Here is a 21,160-nt window from a genome sequence, read left to right on the forward strand (position 1 = left end):
TGGAGACTGAGTGGACAGTTCATTTTTGCCTCTCTATGAGGACTTTGATACAAACTAATCTAAACTATTATGTGTGTGTGTGGGGGGGGGTATTTCGTTTCTGAGGTGATACTGATATAATGGAGGATTCCAAGGAGAGCATTCAAGATGAATTGAGCGTGTGGAATCTAGATATGAGAACAGATTGAGAATTTGAGTGCTGCAGACAGTTGAAAAGAAAAAGTGGAATGATATGGTGAAGACCTACAAACTTCTGGAAATGGTCATACAAATTACTAGTAGTTGGAATTTTTCACTTTATGGAGTAAAAGGAGAAGGAGAGTGCACACATGGAATTTGAAAATGAATGAAATTATGAAAGGGGTTCAGAGCTAGATCTTTCTCACATACAGTGGTGCATGATTAGCATGCTTTAGCTATGGAAGTGGTCAGTGCAGGAAGCTTGAATTAATTCGTGAGACAGTATGACAGCTGGTGTGGGTGATATGTGGCCTCACTTGCGTCCAGCCGCTTAGTCGCTCGAAGTCAGGCTTAAGTTCAAGTTTAGTCGCCGACCGCAAGAACCTTTTCTAAACATTTCTTCGACCGAGTTAGTCGATCTCTGGCAGGGGCAAGTGCGTTTTTCCTCCCGGAAACTCGGGTTTTTTATTCCGTAAACTCAAGAAAATCGAACGTAGTACTCACATTATTTCAGACAGTAACATATCTTTTTAGGATTAGGTACCAAGAGATGGCAGCACTTGTTTGCCAGCCTCTTCATCGATGGCTGCCATAATTAGTGATAGACATGATCCAGCTATCTCTGATTGGCTAACGGTGGAGATTAAACTGCCCACTCAGTCTCCAAATGCTAGATAGGGTATAAATGCCTCGCCTACTCCCTATAATAGTATAAAAGCCGTCAGCTTATTATAAATAATAAATAAAATAAATAAATCAGCTAATGCCTTTTATTCCTTTATAGGGAGCAGGTGAGGCCTTTTAACCCTATCTAGCTTTTGGAGAATGAGTGGGCAGTTCAGTCTTCAGAGGAAGCCAATCAAAGATAGCTAGCCCGTTACTATCACTAATTACACGCGGGAACCGATGAAACGACCGACAAACAAGTGCTTCCATCTCTTCGTACCTATCCCTAAAAGGATATGTTACTTTGATTATACATGTTTTTGGTCGTAAAATGTTTAAGACATTGTTAAACTGACCATAAATTTTTAATCATGCCTATGTTCGTACAATATAAATGAATATAAGTTGAATATAAGTGATATTAATTGCCGCAACTATTTTGATGACATTTCTAATAGTCTAGATTACATGACCTGGAAAATGACCTGATAGAAGAGAGCTACGAAAAAACTTTCCAGTTAAATAAAGCCAAACAAATTAGAAAATTTGAAGAACTTTACAAGAAAATTACCTGACATACAAAGGTCTCCCAGATAACAAAGTGATTTTCAACATGTCGAATCACTGCCTTTCGAAACATGAATCAGATATACTAAAGAAAGGTTTCAACTTTTCAATCACTCAAAATTACATTCCTAAAATGGTCTTTATGTGTGGAATTGAAAAAAGTCTCTACCCAGTACCATTAGTTGTAGTCAACGCTATTAGATTTCAAACCACGATCATCCTAGCAACAGCAAAACAACAAAAACTGAATACCACTCCACATGATAGGAAAGCTATTCGGAACTTGAAGAACAAAGAAATCATAATAACTAAAGCGAACAAGGGAAATGCCACCGTCATCGTAAACTCAAAAGACTGTTTCAATAAGGTAAACGATTTACTATCAGACAGTTCCATGTACAAAATCCTCAACAAAGATCCTACCATGAAGGACCATAATGAGACAAACTTCCTGATCCATAACATGAATACTTGGCCTGAAGAACTAAAACGAAAACTTAAATTCTCACATCCCATTACTCCTAGACTGTATGTGGCGCCTAAAGTGCATAAGAAAGAAGTGCCACTTCGTCCGATTGTGGATGGCAGGTCCTCCCCCCCCCCATTTACCTATTGGCTAAGCACCTAGCGAACTTACTTAAGCTAAAAATTAGACAAACAGACTCCTACATAAAAAATTCTCAACACTTTGTTGACAAACTCAAAAACGCGAAGATAACACAAACAGACATAATGGCCAGTCTAGACGTAGTATCCTTGTTCACGAATGTACCAGTAAAAGAAGTCATGAACATTATCAAAGATTTCTTTCCTCCTGATATTTCAAAGATGTTCAAGCATTGCTTGCACTCAAATTTCTTCAAAGTTAATAACAAAGTATACATACAATTAGAAGGCCTAGCCATGGGCAGCCCTCTGTCACCACCATGTGCAGCCCTTTTCATGGAGAAATTTGAAAATGAAATCTTCACCAGCATTACTCCTAAACCTTCAATATGGTGGAGGTATGTAGACGATATCTTTATCATATGGCAAGACAACATGGAAAACCTACTTATGTTTGTCAATAGAATCATCGCACTCCAAAATAAAATCAAATTAATTCCAGATGTAGAAAACAACGAACAGCTACACTTCTTGGATATACTAGTTAAAAGACAAGGTAAGAATATCAAACTGTCCATTTACAAAAAACCTAAGGACACTGGACGATATCTACATTGCTTTTCAAACCATCATAGGTCACATAAACAGAGCATCATCCACATGTTGCGGAATTGAGCTAGAAACTTTATCTCCGACGATGAAGTTCAAACAGAACTGTCTCAAATCGCTATAACACTATCGCAAAATGGTTATCCTCGAAATATCATCAACAAATTTCTATACAAAGATAACCAACAAGAAAGAACAGACTCCCAGTAAATTTCAACAGGAGTCATCCCCTTTATGGGTTCAATTTCCACCAAAATTGCGAGATTGTTAAAGGCCCATAACATTAGGGTTGTATTTAAACCAACTACTAGCATCAGACAGGTTCTAAGTCTCCTAAAGACATTTTTTTTCATTTTATAAATATCCAGGTGTGTATAATATTCCATGCACGTGCAGTCTTTCCTACATTGGACAAACTTCGATGAACCTGGAAATGAGACAGAAAGAACACATTGGCGAGGTGAATCACAACAGAACGGTCAATCACCTCCGGGTTAGCACATCAGTTTTCAACTTCAAACCATACTATAGACTGGAATAACAGCTCTATGCCCTACGTAGACGAAAATTACAGAGATCGATTATTTAAAGAAGAAGCAGTAGTGCTACGTACAGGCAGCAACCTAAACAGAAATCAAGCGGCCACATTGAACGATACTTGGAAAAATCTAATTAATTCTCTCAGTTCAACAGAACTACTGTACGCGAATAATCATATTACGCGTTTGCATGTAACGCGTGTTCATGATACGGAGTAGAAATGTCACGCGAATGTGTTACGTTAGCTAGCTAACAGGTACTAACGTTTTTTTGTATTCTTAAACCTTTTTTTGCATTTACCATTTTTTTTTGTACTGTGCAATCCTTGAGAAAGCTAGTCATTTACTAGCGAAAACGGCAGGCAGTGTTGTACGAACATACGTACGAAATAAATATCTATGGTCAGTTTAACAATAAGTCTTATGTTTTGTAAGATATGTTACTGTCTGAAATAATGAAGGTACTACGGTCGATTTTCTTGGAGTTACTGGATGAAAATCCCGACTTTCTGGAAAAAAAACCTGCTTGCCCATGTCAGAGATCGACTAACTCGGGACCGGTCGAAGAAAGCGTTAGAAAAAGTTCCTCCACTCGGCGACTAGACTTGAACTATAAGTCTATCTTTGGGATGCATAGCTCAGAGGATGCAAGCATCACTTGCACTGTGTTTAACAGGACTTCATCTTCTTATTATTATAATTTAAAAGATATATATATATATATATATATATATATATATATATATATATATATATATAATTTTTTTTCAATATCAACCTCGCAGTTTATTATTATACAGAGTATTTACATATTTACAATTACAAACATTATTATAAGATATTATTATTATTATTTTACAGCATTTCTATGGAGTCCAGAGACATTGTGGGAGACCAAACTTAACCATTATACACACAAATCATATCTACCTCTCCTTGAATCCATACACTGTCAGGAAACTCAAGACCAATTCTGGTAATCCATTTCACTCATCCCCCCTCATGCAAAAAATCTGGTCTGCACATCCCTACTAATTACATTCTTACACAGCTTCCACAGATGGCCCTAGTTTTCTGACTATTTGTCATATATTGAAAATTTTCACTTGGATCAATTTTGACTTAAAATTCAATAATATCTAATGCATCAATAATACCTTAAGTTTCTATTATGATCTCTCTTTTCTGCATATCAATTTAAGGAGTAAGGAGTAGTCCAACGACCTATTATCATCTTGGTTATTCGTCTCTGAATCATCTGAATATTAGATGTGAGTGGTTTCGTTTAAGTACCCATGATGAGCAAGGTGTCAATTTAACTGTTTATATGTGTTGCATAGATTATAATACACTATGTCGACAAAGGAATTTGGACACCTTACTTTCATGTATATTTCGGATCCTACCAAATGCGAATGTTCAGGGAGTGCCTGCATAAGTCTGGTAATAAAAGCTGTGAAGTGTTTCATGTTTTATTACTGCATTCGATGTCACGATGCTAGGTACAGCTGTGACTGACTTGCAACGTGGAATGGTAGTTTGGTGTCTCATCAGTGGTCTTTCTGTCAGTGACTTTGCTACCCGTTTAAGTATACCGAAATCCATCGTTGCTGATGTTATTCTTAGATGGAAAGATGATGGTGCTACCAGAGCAGAAAAACGTTCTCGGAGACTACCAAAATTCTGACCAAGATCGAGGAACTGCCTTGGAATGTTCGAGGGTCCCATCAGTGGCAAATCTCTCAGTTAAACCAGTAAAATGCTGGATCTTTCAGCAATCGAACGATCTGCAGGAAGTTGCATGCCTAAGGTTACCATGGCAGAGCTACTGCAAACCAACCAAAATTCACCCCCTGAACTCCGACTGTATCTATCACAACGGTCCTGGGTCGTAAATGATTGGCAAAGAATTGTGTGGAGCATGGAACCACGCTTCCAAATGTTTCACACTGATGGTAGTGTTTGATTCTGGAGATTACCCATGGAATGGTTCCGATAGGACTGTATCATCTAATAAGTTTTGTGGAGACTAGTTAACGGTGTGGGAGTGTTTCAGTGGGATGGGTCTTGGTTTATTGGGGGACATTTCCTGAAAAACATGGCATCAGATGGCTACCTGGAAAACTTCATTTTTCCAACTTGTAAAAATATTTCGACATTGACTCTAACATGTTCTAACACAACAACTCTCCATGCTGCACTACGTGTGTGAAGCTGGTTTCTACAAAACAATGTTAACGTGTTGGACTGACTGTCTCTATGTCCAAATCAACCTCAGTGAACATCTTTGGGACGAAATAAATTAGCACCTGAACCACAGTGGCCGTCATCAGCATTAGCAATGCTGATGACGGCCACTGATGAATGCTAATGAGGAGCTTTGCGCCAGAAATGGAAGAATATTCCTGTTGCAACATACCAGGCATTTGTTGATATCATTCTCCGAAGGGTAGTTGCTGTAATTCTGGCCAAATGTGGCCCCCTATCGGTGTTAGAAATATAATCAAAACATATTTTTTGACCACAACTAGGTGTCGGATTACTTTTGTCTAGGGAGTGTAAGATTATTTACTGAAATAGTCTGAGTTCTACAGTCGATTTTCTTGTATTCAAGGAGAAAAATTCGAGTTTCCGCTAGAAGAAAAATCCACTTGCCCTTGCCAAAGATCGGCTAGGTGATTCTGTGTCCTTGTCATGTACTTTAAAGCGTCGTTCTTCACTTAAACTATCAAACGCTTTAATCAATAGTTTCCTAATTTTCCCCTCATTTTCTGCATGAATTATTTTGTATTGGGAGCACAAATTGTCATCTGCAAAGTAGGTAAATGCAAAATATCAAAAAACAATATTAATCTCTTGATAACTTGCCAAAGACACACTGTATGTAACATTTCCATGTACAGCATGTTCAAATGACCCTTGTTACCTGCCATGGTATAGTCTAGCACTTATCATTTGCAACGTCATACAGTCAGAAGTTTCTGGGTGATATCTAATGGCCGTGTATGCACGTTCCTGGACTTACACATTCGCTACTTGTAAACAGTATGATATTAATTTCAAACTGTCTCACAAATAAAAATCGATAGGATTTAGGTGACATGACGAAGGAGGCATGTAACTGGTTCACTTTAATCCAGCTTTCAAAGACCTTTGATTTCTTCCAACCTGTTGGCTGAAGTGTAGTAAAGCTCTGTAATGCATGAACCAAGGTTTCCTTTTACAGAAATGTCATCAAGCGCATGATAGAGATGTTTTCTACCAGTTTTTAAAAGAAGTCACTCTACATAAGTCCAGTATGCTGTCTGTTTGGAAAAAACTGTCAAGTTGTCGATACATTCTCATATGATGACAGAGAGCTACTACTGATGTCGTTACTATATAACTGCATATGGATTTTGATTAACCAGCATGAAACTGTTGCGGATAATTGAAAATGTCAAATGGGATGAACATCGCCTAGTCAACAAAGTACATCTAGAGAGGAATCTTTAGTTCACTGCCAACTGTTGTAGAAATTATTATTATTATTATTATTATTATTATTATTATTATTATTATTATTATTATTCCTGATACCTCCAAGGAGTCCGAAGACTCATCGCGGGAGGACACCTACAACTGTCTCAACCATTACACCGAACCTCTACTACAAATCATCTCCATCAACGCCATCTACTGCCCACCTCCACCACCACAACAACTAGTATTTTTTGTCTGTAAATTGCGTGTGTTCTGATGGGCCAATTTGTCTGTATGCGGGATGAAAAACCCGAGTTTCCGGGAGAAAAACCCTGCTACCTCCTTATGAGATCGGCTAACTCACCTTCGATTGAAATCGTCCAGATAAAGATTCCTCCCGTCGAGAATCGAACTTAGGCCTATTCCAATCGAAGGGCGCAATGTACCGTCGTTCTTCCAATTGCGCTACGGAGGCGCAAATTGCCGATAAAATAATAATTGATGATGATGATAATTGTCTGGTACAATTACTTGAACCTGAAAATAGTATAATTAATGCCTATTTTCATCCATATCCCTCTATACAGTTGAAAAATTCTCCTCCACTGCAGTCTTCCTTTTGCATACAAGATAGTACAGGTAAAGCCATTTTCGACGCATAACTCCATACATACACCCTCCTCCACTGCAGCAGTCTGTGTTAGTGTTGTCACACGATATGCAATATGTTCTCTTCTATAGAATTTTGTCATCTCTATAATTATTCGTAATTCAATTTCAGGTGTCCTGAAAGTTTTTCGTCACCTTCCTTTATTTCGTTTGTTTGAGCATGGTATTGAGAACCTAATTGGAATTCACAAACTTCAATTGTAAATTTATGAAGCAGTTGATGTTTTTTTTTAATTTTATTTTTGAACTGAAAGTGCAAGAATAAAAAGTTACTGACCAACCATCTATATCTTTTTCAGCATCCTACACCATCATTGGATAGGTTATTTTCAAAGAAATGAAAAACGTGTATTTGGCACTTTTAATATGTTTCAAATAATACTATTAAGATAAAATAACCATCATTCAATCCATTACCATAGTTTTTAATTTGTAAACACAACATTTATTACCATTTTTGTTTGAAAAACATCTGTTACTTCCATCAATTTCTCAAAAAAAAAAAAAATTATCCAATTCTGAAATCTACTTCCAAAGAGATCTATACACATCCCGAAGCAAGCAAATTTCTTTACTAGCGAGACTGTACAGATGATAATAAAAAAAAAAAAAAAAAAAGAAAGAAAAAAGAAAGAAAGAAAAAAAAAAACATTTGCAGCTGTTTTACAAACGTATGGAGTCGCGCTGAGGTAAACATCGATTTAAATGCTTCAAGTTTGGCAGAGAGAAAGTTATCATGGATGAATTAAATGTTTACGTGTATTGTGGAAACTGCCATTATAAATGAACGCAGGAAATTCTAAATTTCCTTAAATTAATCACCTTAAATGTTTCTCAGGTATATAAGTGTATACTAGTGTTAGTTAGGACAAAATTAATAAACTGTGATCCAAAATATTTTGTATATAATCGGAATCTGTCCACATCTATGTCATATAGTACTGTTTGCTACTGTTGATTTTGTTACATAATGGCGGAAAAGTCGCTACGCGAAGCTAGAAAAGTAGCCGAATTAAAGCGAATAATCTATAAAGAAGAACAGCGAAAGAAGCTCAGGCAGGTAAGATTCTGAACTCTGTCTGAACTGCACATGGGCTTCTTTTATTTGATTCTTTTTTCTATCCTAATTATTCGAAGTCAGTTCTGTTGACAGTTTTGCATATTTTTTTTGTGGATCATATTGTAAACAGCCACAAAATATACTATTACCATATGTAATGTCTGAATATAATATATATTTAAAATAAATAATTAGCATAATTAACCTCTTGTGCGCTGTGTTACACAGGTGTTTTTATAATGATACTTAACACTTTTTTTTTTTTTGAGCTGAAGATATTAATACATTTTGATTGTAATTATGCAATTAGCAAAGGGTTCTGCAGCATAAGTTTCATTTTAGAGTTTTCTGCTCAAAATTTTCTGCTGTTGTTCAAATTTCAGAAAAAGTATATCCAGCATTATTATTGATTTTATATTCCTGCTTGTTGACATTGTTTAAAATGAGCTGTGACTGATTTATTTAGATGATCGTGTAGATTTAAGTACATGGTATGTACACACCATGTAAAAACTTCATTGCATGGATGCAGATTTTTTACCTATTGTTTTATAGAAAAAGATGTGCTTATTAAATAAATTCCTGGATAAAAAAATACCTTAAAGTTGAACATGGATGTTGTTGTTCACAAGGGAGTGAAATTTCTCCACCAAGTAAGTAGAAGTGCATTGCTAGAACTAATGAATGCATAATTAGAATAAAATAAGGTAAGCTATTATAGATATTTTATAAATTAGAGTGAAGATCTTAGCTGAATTCTAGTACTCTGTGGTCACTGTTATGTAATAATAAAATTTGAGGTTTCACAAACTTGACATTGTGTTTTTTAGTACCTACGTTGATCATTTTATAGAAATACTATGTTGAAAAACAAATGTTAGCCAACAGCATTTTGTGCCAAGGTTACAGCAATCTTTTGAATTCATTATTATTATTATACAGGCACCTCCATGTAGTATGAAGACTCATCGTAGGAGACGCAATCTATCCACACAATCTGTCATACTTCTCCTTGAACCCATTAACAAAGCACTCACAACTGATTCTGGCAACTCATTCCACTCATTCACAACTCTCCAAACAAAAAAATCTGGACCTCACACCTTTATTCAACTTCCAGGGATGACCTCTTGTTGTGGTCACCCTAGAAACATTTCCCCTGCATCACTCCTATAAAAAATCTTTAAGTAACTTAAAACTTTCTATTGAATTTTATATGTTGTAAATTTGAAAATGCAGCAGATTGAGGGCCTTTAAATGAATAAACCTTCAGTTAGCCAACCCTCGAACAGGTTAGTTTATCGACTTTAGTACAGCACCATGTAATTGTACCTTCATTTATGCAATCCTTTAATTATGCTGCTAGCAAATTGCTCTTCTGCCATGGTTGGATAATTGAGGAATTACTGAATAAATTATTCATCATTACACATCATCAAATTCCTGCCATGTACCTTCAAGGGCTGTACAGGATATGATAGTACATGAAAAATTTACATCATTACTAACTTCCTATCTATAATTTTCCTCCAAATCAGTCTGTTACTTGTCAAGACTCCAACATTATCAGATGTTATATTTCTATCATCTAAGGCACTTTGTACCATATCAATCCACCTATATCTTGGTTCTTCCTCTGGGTCGTTTTCCTGCCAACCTGGCAGAGAACAATTGTTTTTATAATCTTTCTTCGCCCATTCTGTTTAAGTGACCATACCACCTAAGATTAGCTCTTCTAATGCATTCCTGGATGCTGACAATGTCAAGTTCTTTCCTAATATCCTCGTTTTTAATATGATATTACCATTGATGCCATCTGTTCACGCCTCTAATCTTTCTCAGAACTCTCATGTCTCTAGTATCTAGTCTTTGATCAAGTGTTTTATTTCTGACCCAGCTCTCAGATACATAAGTTAAAATGTATCTGAGAGCTGGGTCAGGAATAAAACTGACTGGATTGAACACTGTCTTGAATACAGCTAATTCAGTGTTCCGATTAATTTCTCTCTTATTCCATATGAATTTATTCATTTGACTGCCTACCATATTAGCTTTGTTGATTCTGTTGTCTATTTCCATATTTAATTTACCATCTTCAGTAAAAATCGTGCTTAAGTAGCTGAAATGTTTTACTTGTTCCACAGGTTCCCCGTTCACAACACAGTTGACATTTTCAACAATTCTACCTATTTTCATTGTCTTTGTCTTTTTATTGCTGACCTTCATACCATATCTATTACAACAGCTATTCAATTTAGTCAGAGAATCTTGCAGACTTGTAGCGGATTTATTTAGAAGTATAACATCGTCCGCATAAAGCAAAGAGCTGACATTAATATCTCCAATTCTGATATCATGTTTAATACCACTTTCCTTCATAATGTGATCCATATAGATAATGAATAACAGAGGGGATAATGTATATCCTTGTCTCACACCAGATTTAACATTAAACCATCTTCCTTCGATTCTTCCTTTGATTCTAACTGCTGACTTACAACTCAAATAAAGACTAAGTATTGCTTGATATAATGCCCCATTGACACCATATAACTGTAGCATATTGAACAGCTTCTCTCTTGGCACCTTGTCGTATGCCTTTTCCAGATCAACAAAACTTAAATACAGATCTTTGTTATATTCCCATGCTTTCTCAACTATTTGTCATAAAGTGAAGATCTGATCCTGACAGCCTCTATTTGGCCTGAATCTAGCTTGCTCTTCACCAAGCTTATCTTCCGCAATTCTTCTCAACCGTTTCTCAAGTACACTTGCATAGATCTTGCCAGGAACACTCAGTATGGAAATACTTCTGTAATTCTCACATTCAGTTTTATTTCCCTTTTTATATACACGTACTATTAGAGCTCTATTCCAATCATGAGGAATTTGTCCCTCTGTCCAGGCTTTCTGAACTATGCAGTGCAGCCACTGTAAGACTCTTATACCACCATACTTCAGCATTTCTGGTCGAATATCATCTACTCCTGCTACCTTTCCACATTTCAAGCCTTTGATGTCTTTTTTACTTCAAGTATAGATATATATTCCTGACTGCATGCACATGGTCAGTATTTTTTTTACCACTTTGCTATCATCACTGCTTGTTTCTTTTAGCAGTTTTTCAAAGTAATTACTGTATACTTCAAGGATATCTTTTTCTCCCGTTTTCATGACACCTTTATCATCTCTAACTCCTTTTACAGCACTCTTTCCTCCATTTCTAAGCTTCTTCAAGAACCTCCAGAATATCTTACCACCTTCTTGATATTTATTTTCTAAGTTCTTGCCAAAGTCCTCCCATGACTTTTGTTTAGCTAGTTTTACACAGTGTTTCACTTTCTTACATTTGTCTCTGTATTCTCTAAGAGTAAAAGCTGACTTATTTGCTAGGAACATTTGATATGCTTTCTTCTTTTCCTTCACTGCCTCTAACTTCCTGTGTCCACCATGGAGTTCTGATTTTTCTATCCTTGCAGACAACCTCACCACATGCCTCTCTGGCTGAATCAATCGGGGCTTTCTTCAAGACTTGCCACTGAATCTCTGAAGTTTGGTTCATGTGCTCAAAATCTTTCATTTTTTTTTTCAATAATCTTTGTATATTTTAGTCTACAGTTCACATCTGAGAGCTGTTCAACTTTTATTCGCTTTAAAACTTTCTTACATGTTATTCTTTTCAATTTGAAATTTAATTTTATTCTACTCAAGAATAAATAGTGATCGCTTTCAATTTCAAATCCTCTGTACATTCTGGTATCCTGCACTAGGGAGAAAACATCACTATCAACATTGACATAGTCAATGAGACGTTTCTTATTCCTTGCGTCTTCTCTCCATGTGAATTTGTGTACATTTTTTATGTTGGAACATGGTGTTAGTAATAACAAGTCCATGTGCTGAGCAGAAATCCAACAGATATTTGCCATTATTATTAGCTTTGCTCTTTTCTCCAAATTTTCCCAAAATATTTTTGTATGTCTGACAATCCAACTCTGCTATTTAGGTCCCCAACAAGACCAACTGTTCCTTTTTTCATTGTGTCAGTTGCTTTTTCTAAAGCATAAAAAAATTCCTTCACTTCTACCTTAGTAGAACCTTCTGTGGGACCATAGGCACAAATAAGTCTCATTGTCCAATTCCCCATTCTGATATTTGCCCACAATCTACTTGAGACTGCCTGCCATTCAAGAAGATTAGCCTTGTATTTTGTGTTGAATACTATGGCTACTCCTTCTTTTCCTTGATTGTCATTTCCTGAATATAACATTTTGTATTTATTGCTCAGAAAGATCTCACCAGTTTTTGTCTTTTTTTGTTTCAGTCGCCCCTATTATGTCGATCTGTTATGTCTGGTACTTATCTAATTCTTCAGCTAGCTCCATTTCTTTGCCATTCAGGTTTCTTATGTTGATATTCCCAATCTTTAACTCTGGTGATGTTGAGTTGGGGTGTACTTTCGGATTTGTTCCAGTAGCTGACTTTTCGCTGTTCGCTCTGGTTCCCTGGCAAAAACAATGGGGGCCTTGTTTTACCGGGTGACGCCCCAGCCGGCATGAAATTTTGTTATGTTGTACCATCATTTTCTATTTCATTTTTTCGGAGGTCTTCCAGTGTTAATTTAATGCCAGGCAAGTGAGCTGCAAAAGGCTTTACACATTCAATGCAATCTGATCATTTTGTTTCAGACACACTATGAAGAGAACAACCAATACGATTTTGTAGTAATTCCCACCACTTAGAACTGAAACTGAGGAGGTGGTACACAGTTTGAATTGTTCTGAAAAAGGTTATTGTTTCAGGAATGCATTCATCAGCATCATTTCCACATAACTATAGAATGACATGTATGCCACAGTAAATAGCTTTTTTTTAATTATGTAAATATTTTGTCTTATGTCTCATAAGACATTATCAGTACAATGATCGAACAATAATAGGAATTGAATTCAAAAAACAGTAGCGTGCATGTTTAAATTGGAATCCCTCTACATATACAGCCACATGTTCATGAATTAAGCCTAATGGGCTGTAATGCATTCCATTCACTGTCAATTCTCCATGTAAAAAATCTACTCCTCCTCACAACTCTTTTCACCATACTCTTACATAACCTTCCAGGGATGGCCTTTGGTTTTTCCCATCTTGCCTTCTACTCTTTTTATAATCCCATCTGGATTAATCCGATAAAATCCTCTCATCAATTTAAGGCTCTATCATATCACCTCTTTTCTTCTTATCCACCAAACTTTCTTCAACTTCTCTCCAGAGCTGCATTCCAAAGTCCAGGTATTGTCATAGTCACTCGTCTCTGGACCCTCTCCATTGTTTACACATGACAGTGAAATCTAGGTGACCAAATTTGAGTACAATAGTCCAAGTGTGGTCTGACCAGTGTTTTATACAGCCGCATAACCACGTCTTTATCTCTACATATTTGATTATTTCTCATCATAGCAGTACTGTGATGCACAGCCTTTGCAAGACTTGCAATATGCTCTCTAACCTTCAGTCTAATATCTACCATCACTCCCAAATCTCACATCTCATCCACTTCCTGCAGTATGGTATGTTCAATATAGCACACAGCCTTATATTTCTGCACTCCAAAATGCGACACCATGCACTTATTATTATTATTATTTATTTTATTTATTTATCGTATGGCATATACACATGGTTAAAAGGGAATAACATGAAATACATATGAATATGGATAAAATACAAATATATAAAATTATAAATATAAAGTAAAACATAGACATACAGATAAAATACAGGCATTAAATATATGATAAGCATCAAACAAAAATTTAGTCATATTTTTACATTTAGATTTTTAATCCAATTGATCGCCTCTGGGGATAGGTCAAAAATGTCCTTTAATTTGCCTGGATATGCTGTTAACTCACATTCCTGAACTATATGATGGATGGTTTGGGTCTCGGCTCCACAAGGGCAGTTGGGATTCATTATCTTTCTCCACTTTGATATTAAGTCTCCGCATACACCGTGACCTGTACGGATCCTATTACCGGTTTTCCATGTATTCCTGGGCAGGTCAAATCCAGATGGTTTTTGAAGAATATTTATGTAGCTATGGACTTCAGGTGATACTGCTTGCATCCACAGTGCATCCTACTTATTCATCAAGCTGACATTCTGACTGAGAAGATTATAGGTGGTCCTAATGGCAGGTATTCTGGATTTTAATCTGTCAGATAAACTCATGTATTGGGAGGTTTTGGTTATTTAAGATTTTTTTTATATTCATGAAGCAAAGCTTCCTGTCGTCGCAGGGAGCTCCCCATTCTGAGCCATATTTCTGGAGGAGAAATATGGCTCAGAATGGGGAGCCATTGTAAGGGTGTGCTTCTGATACAACCATTATTAAACACATAGTGATATTAAGTTGAACATCTAATTTGTTGACATGGTGACTATTAAGCTAAACAGAGGTGCCATTCTCTGTTGCACTGTAAACCAGTCCCAAAGCAGTGCACCGTAGGGTTGTGGCACTTGAGCCCCATGTAGTATTGCAAAGCTTCTGGACTATATTATTACTAGTACGTACTTTAGCAGTGATATTAATCATATGTTGTTTAAATGACTGAGTTCTATCCAAGGTTATCCCAAAGTATTTAGGTGTCAGATTAAATGAGATTAATGTCCCATCAACATATATCTCTGGGTTTTGATTTGCAAGTCTATTATTAAGGTGAAAACAAGAATATTCAGTTTTATCAGGATTTGGTGTTAATCTTCATTTTTTTTTTTTTTTTATAGAACTGCCATAAGGTGGACATATCATTCATCAGTATTTCTTCAGTTCTTTCTATGGATTTGTCACTGATCACCAAAGCTAAATCATCTGCATAATCAAACTTTCTGCTAACTGTTTCAGGGATGTCTGCGATGTAAAGACTAAAAAGCAGTGGTGGTGCTAGCATTGAGCCTTGTGGTAGCCCATTTCTAAGCATTCTCTGTTTACTGATACTTCCCCCATTTACTACCCTGAAATATCGATCACATAATTTGTTTATGAGGTGCCCCAGTGTTTTACATGGGATGACCTTAAGGAATTTGTGTATGAGTCTCTCCCTCCGTCCAGACCTACAATACTGTCTGCAGTCAACAAAGACTGCAGTAGTCTTCAGACATCTTTTGAAACCCTGCTTCAATGTAAGTTGTTAAGCTAAGGACCTGATCTATGCAGCTGTGATCTCTTCTGAACCCCTCTTGTTCTATTGGAACACATTCCAAAATTTTCCCACTGATCCTATTCAAAATCAGTCTCTCCAGCAGTTTGTAGGTTGCAATTAAAAGGGCCATGGGACAATAGCTTTTACTTCTTTCTGCTGGCTTACCAGGTTTTAACATAGTGATGATTTTTGTTCTTTTAAATTCCCTAGGGACGCAACCACTTTCAGTATGTTGCTGAAGAATTTGGCCAACCATAGTATAGCATAAGGTCCATTATGTATCAAGAATTCCTGTATGAACCTTATTATTAAAACAATCCCACTCCTTTGTCTAAGTCAAGTCTTTTATAAGTTTAAATGGGAAACATTTAAAAAATACTTAAATGATGCAATATCAGAATGTGTCTTAAGAATTTGAAGAATAAATAGGGTAGGAGTCAAATGGATGTGTAATCTTATTAAGTAAGACTTATAAGAAATGAATGATGTGGGAGGAATACCGTGTGCATAAGGATGATGTCCATTATGAAAATTATAAGCAGCAGGCTAGAATAGTCGTAACTGTTGTATGGACAGCTAAGTCTGAGTATGAAAAGAAACTTTCTCTGCAAGCTAAAGGCATGCAACAAGAATTCTATTGATATTATATTATTAATAAATTCTTGAATTCATTTCACATTGCGTGCATACACAATGTCCAATGGCAATCATTCTAATCACGCACCATCCTATGAGAGAAAAATCTAGCCCTCACCCCTTCTTAGCAGCATTCATTCTCAGCTTCCAAGAATGCTCTCTTGTCTTTCTCCATCCTCCATAAAATAAAAAAACCCAACTAAAATCCTGTATGAACCTTTCAGAAGTTTGTATGTCTCAATCATATCTCCCCTCTTTTTCCTGTTTGCTAGTGTCTGCAGACTACAAATCTCAATCCTTGTTTTAAGTCCTATTTGCGCTCCATACACCATGTAAAGAGATGGTGGTGCTGGTAAACCTTGGAGTTGCCCCATGCTCCTCCCGTATCTTACTAACTTATTCCCACCACCTGGGCATCAACTACCCAAACATCACCATCTCTTTTAATCACTAAGTCTGGCTTACGCAAACCCGTGGAGGTACTATAATGTGGTTCCACTGCGGTCTCTCAACTTTTGTTCTTAAAGCGGTTCAGAATGGAGACCACGGCGTCATGCCTCTGCACTCGGCCTCCATGGGTGCAGAAGCAACACTGTCTTATTGTAGTGGCAGCCAGCCCTACAGTTTGAGTTGTCACTACCCCATTGAGCTATGCAGGCTCGAGTGTGCAGGTATGAGTTTTATCCTCATCCTGATAAGGTCAATATACTCAAACCCAGGGAGGAGTCTGGTGCCATACCTTACCCAGTCATGCTGGGAGGCACCAGATATGACTGTTTTAAAAGAGCACCATCTCTTGTATTCTGCGGGTGCTGACTCAATTAAAGTACCTTGATAATGGGATCATTATCAAGGTACCTTAAATCTTGCAGACTCATATTCCCCGTATACTACTTTTTGATATCTGGCAGTCAGCCATCCTCTTATCCATGCTGATATTTTATAATCCAAACCCATATTTTCCAATTTATGCAACAGTCTTTCATGCTGTATTCTGTCAAAAGCCTTAGCAAAATCCAAAAAGTGTCATGGTGTATCCATTCCGCTTGTCTGTTTCAATGGTAGCATTATTATAGAATGCAAGCAAGTTGCTAAAACATGGCCTTCTTGTAGTAAAACCATGCTGTTCATTGCAAAGTAGAGATTCACTGTTAACCCATTTCTGAAAACGAGCCCTAACCAATGTTTTCCAAAATCTTCACCACCACTCCTGAGATACTGATTGGTGGATAGTTGGATACATTAGTCTTTGCACCACCCTTGTGCAATGGGATTACCATGCATTCTTTCCATTTCTGTGGAATCTTACCTGTTCTGAGACTCAAATTATATAGCCTGGTTAAAGGAATAGCCAGTTCAGTTGAACATTCTTTTAGCACCCTTTCTGATATTCCATCAATCACCATTGCTGAATTGTTATTCAGTTTGTGCAACAGTTCTAATACCTCATCTTCATACACCTGTGTTTCTTCATTCAGCGAATAGGCAACAGTTAACTCAATGTTGTATACATCAGGTTAATAGCTTTTAGCAAAATGGGTACTTACTAGTTGATGAACAGTCTCTTCTGCATCTGTTAATGTAATTCATTCTTTCTTTTATTTGCAGCACATTGATAGAATTCTTGTGGGTTGCCGTTATCTTGCAGAGCTAGTTTCTTTTCATACTCATACTTAGCTTTCCAATGTCATATTATATTGGTGAGATTATACTAGATGAAACTGGTCAGGCTAGGGTTCTTGTAGTGTTAGTAGATTGGAAGTTGAAGTTCAGGAGCCATGTAGCAAAGATTGCAAATACAACTCTAAAGATAATTGCAGTCAGTGCTGCCCCATGAGTAAGAGGTGCCTTTGTTCAAAGTTATATTTCAGCACTCCCATAAAATAGACTTTGCAAATTAAAATGAAATTTTAAATGAAATGGCACCCCTTATCATGCACCTTTGTGCAAGGCACAACCTGCACACCCCTACTGGGAGACCCTGATTGCAATGCTGAAACAAACTTTCAGCATTGCAATCAGGGTAAAGATGTGTAAAGATGAGGATGTCATTTTGCCTCTTCACAAAGCCTTGATAAGACCTCATTTGGACTATTGTGCACAAGTCTGGTCTCCTGGTTTCCAGTGTGATTATGATACGGTGGAGAGAGTGTTAAATATAATATCAGGATTATGGAATATTGATTATGAAAATAGATTGAGAATTTGTAGACTGCAGACACTAGCCAACAGGAGAAAGAGGAGTGACAGGATTGAGACTTATACATTTCTGAAAAGGTCGTATAGGATTTCAGTTGATGGAATTTTTCATTTTATGAGGGTGGAGAAAGGACAAGAGGGCATACTTGTAAGCTGAGAATGAATGCTGCTAAGAAGGAGGTGAGGGTTAAATTTTTCTCTCATAGGGTGGTATGAGTGATTGGAATGGATTGCCATTAGACATTGCGTGTGCAAGCAGTGTGAAATGAATTCAAGAAGTATGATTGCTGGTGCATGTATGTAGCCTCCTCGATTAGTCCCTTACTCCCTGCTCTCTCATAATAATAATAATAATGTGAGGCAGATCAGAGCTCTCCATTCCTTTCTTCATGAGCACTGTTCCAACTCAAGTTTATTTTTTCTAAATCTTCTCTTATCTGATCTCTGTATCTTTTTCATGGTCTCCTTGGTCTTTTTTTTCCCCTCTCCATTTTCATTTCATGCATTATTCTTGATATTCTTTCTAAATTCATTCTGTGTCCAAATCACCTCAAGTGAGAATTCATAAGTATTTTTTCAACACTTTTTAGATCCAAAACATTCTTAATGTCCACATTTGCTTATTCTGCTTTATTAATCAGGTAAAATCCCCATCGCTGTCTCCTAGAAGTCCTGGGTTTTTATCCTAAAAACTCACTTCATGAAGTACTATATATAGATAAACCTCCATGCTTAAATATTGATACAGACTACTATATCCCTTCCATACATTATTATTATTGCACCCTCTATGGAGTCGGCAGACTCATCGTGGGAGGTTCATTCAAATGACAACATGTGTATCATACCGAAAACTCAACACTCCTTGCATTAACAACACATTCTGGTAATGCATTCCATTCATTGACAATTCTCCATGTAAAAAATCTATTCTGCACACCCCTTTTCACCACACTCTTACATAACTTCCAGGTATCCTGGTTTTTCCTCTCTTGCCTTCTACTCTTTTTCTAATCCCATCTGGATCAAAGACATTACAGTTTCTATTGAATCAGTTGTTGATAAAAAAAAAAAAAAGAGAAGAATAAGAAGGGATTATACAATAAAGTGGAGGGAGAAAGGAAAAGAATAAGAGGCTATCTCTGGAAGTTGTATAAAAATGTAAAGTTAGCAGTTACTTTTACATAGTGTTGTGTCGTCCATCTTGGCTTTGAATCTGCCATCTTGTTGGAACGTTATTCTTATTTAAATTATCTGTTTTTTATTATCTTAATTAATTGTTGGTTGATTACTAATCCAAATATAGAGAAATTGATATTATCCTGTGCCACCCTATATTCAGATTAGTCTATATAATATAGTGGAATCAATCATCAACTAACTTTAGCAATCTCACTTTTCTACAGGCCGAGTTTAAAATGAATATTTAAGGCTTCCGCAAGGTCCGATAAACTTTATGAGCGGTGCAATGAAGAAAAATCAGGCAAACAACAAATTGAATCCAATAAAATAAACATTTAATACAGGGTTATAGAACATGTACATTTAAGTAAAACTTTAAAAACAAGATAATGCAAATCAGCTTAGTCCAAATACTCATAACAAACGTAAAACATTAGGCATCGCACATTCAGCTGTCAATACTATATTCATCTGAATAATTGAAGATGGTCCACACAGTTCAGTGTTACAGAATCTCTCAGTAATTATTCTTAAAGTAGAATTCTCTAATTCTCTGTTAGTCAACCAACACTTAATTTAATTATGAGGCAGTTATCACTTCAAGGGGGAAACACTTTAAAGCTCCATACTTGGGCTAATTTTAGTAGAACGCCACAGTTAATGTTAAGATATATTGGGCGGAGCTAACTCTTATTTCTTCATGCTGAAATATAAAAAAAAGGACTGCTCTTACTGGGTTACATCCTTTGCACATTGGATTCACTATAGGCACACTTAAAACTGAAGTTGACTATCACTTTGAAGTAACACTATTCAAAGGAATCTTCACTATATAACTGAAATATTAAACATAGAGCTTCACAAGTCTTAATGCACTCGTTTCAGGTAATCTACTCATTCCTTATTTTCTTGTACGCATTAATTTCAGCTTTGCACTATTCTTCCTCAAAACAATTGGAATTCGACGTAATTTTAGAATTCCGTAGAAATATTCTTAATTGCCTATTAATTTCCCAGTCCCTTCTTAATTTATATATGGCATTTCCAAATTCCCTTTACTGCCACCCGTTACTTCACTCCGTGCTGTCCTGAATGCTTCTCCTCTTGTTTACTTTCGTTTTCCAATAAAATACCTTCATTCATTCTTCCCGCCAAAATCCGGTTCTAGCCAGTCCAACTCATATCAATTCCTTCTCCCTTCGAATACCATAACTCACGCTCCACCACACACTATCTAAAATTAACTCTGTTTCCTTGACAGTGACCAATCAAATCTCATTAGCAGAATTTCTTAAATTTACTTTCACTTGCATTTACAATAAATAAAATGCACATATTACAGTCCACTTAGGATACATTTACAAATTATATAATGAATTTATATATACAGAATAAATAACTAAAAAAAAATTAAATTATTATTTCAATAAAAAAAACATTAAGTATTTAAATTAGAATTTACTTAGGATATGCAATTTATGTTAAATCATGAATGAAGTATTAATAATCATAAAATTCTTCATTCACAATTTAACAATAGTGAGTGGTGAGCAAGTTGAATGGATTTGCCAGAACATATAGTG

The 21,160-nt window shown here is 36.3% G+C and overlaps 1 protein-coding gene across 1 annotated transcript in view; it reads left to right on the forward strand.

Annotated features, from left to right (window-relative positions):
- The first annotated feature begins 8,257 nt into the window (after positions 1-8,257).
- Sirt7 (sirtuin 7) overlaps positions 8,258-21,160 on the forward strand; it is a 190,480-nt gene continuing 177,577 nt past the window's right edge. The window contains exon 1 of the mRNA XM_090407584.1: positions 8,258-8,358. Coding sequence (XP_090263710.1) covers positions 8,269-8,358 — 90 coding nt within the window. The 5' untranslated portion in view covers positions 8,258-8,268. The remainder of the gene's footprint in view (positions 8,359-21,160) is intronic.

This window comes from Typopeltis vanoorti, chromosome 17, assembly GCF_054136105.1.
Source record: "Typopeltis vanoorti isolate ZY-2024b chromosome 17, IOZ_Tvanoo_1.0, whole genome shotgun sequence".
Taxonomy (NCBI): domain Eukaryota; kingdom Metazoa; phylum Arthropoda; class Arachnida; order Uropygi; family Thelyphonidae; genus Typopeltis; species Typopeltis vanoorti.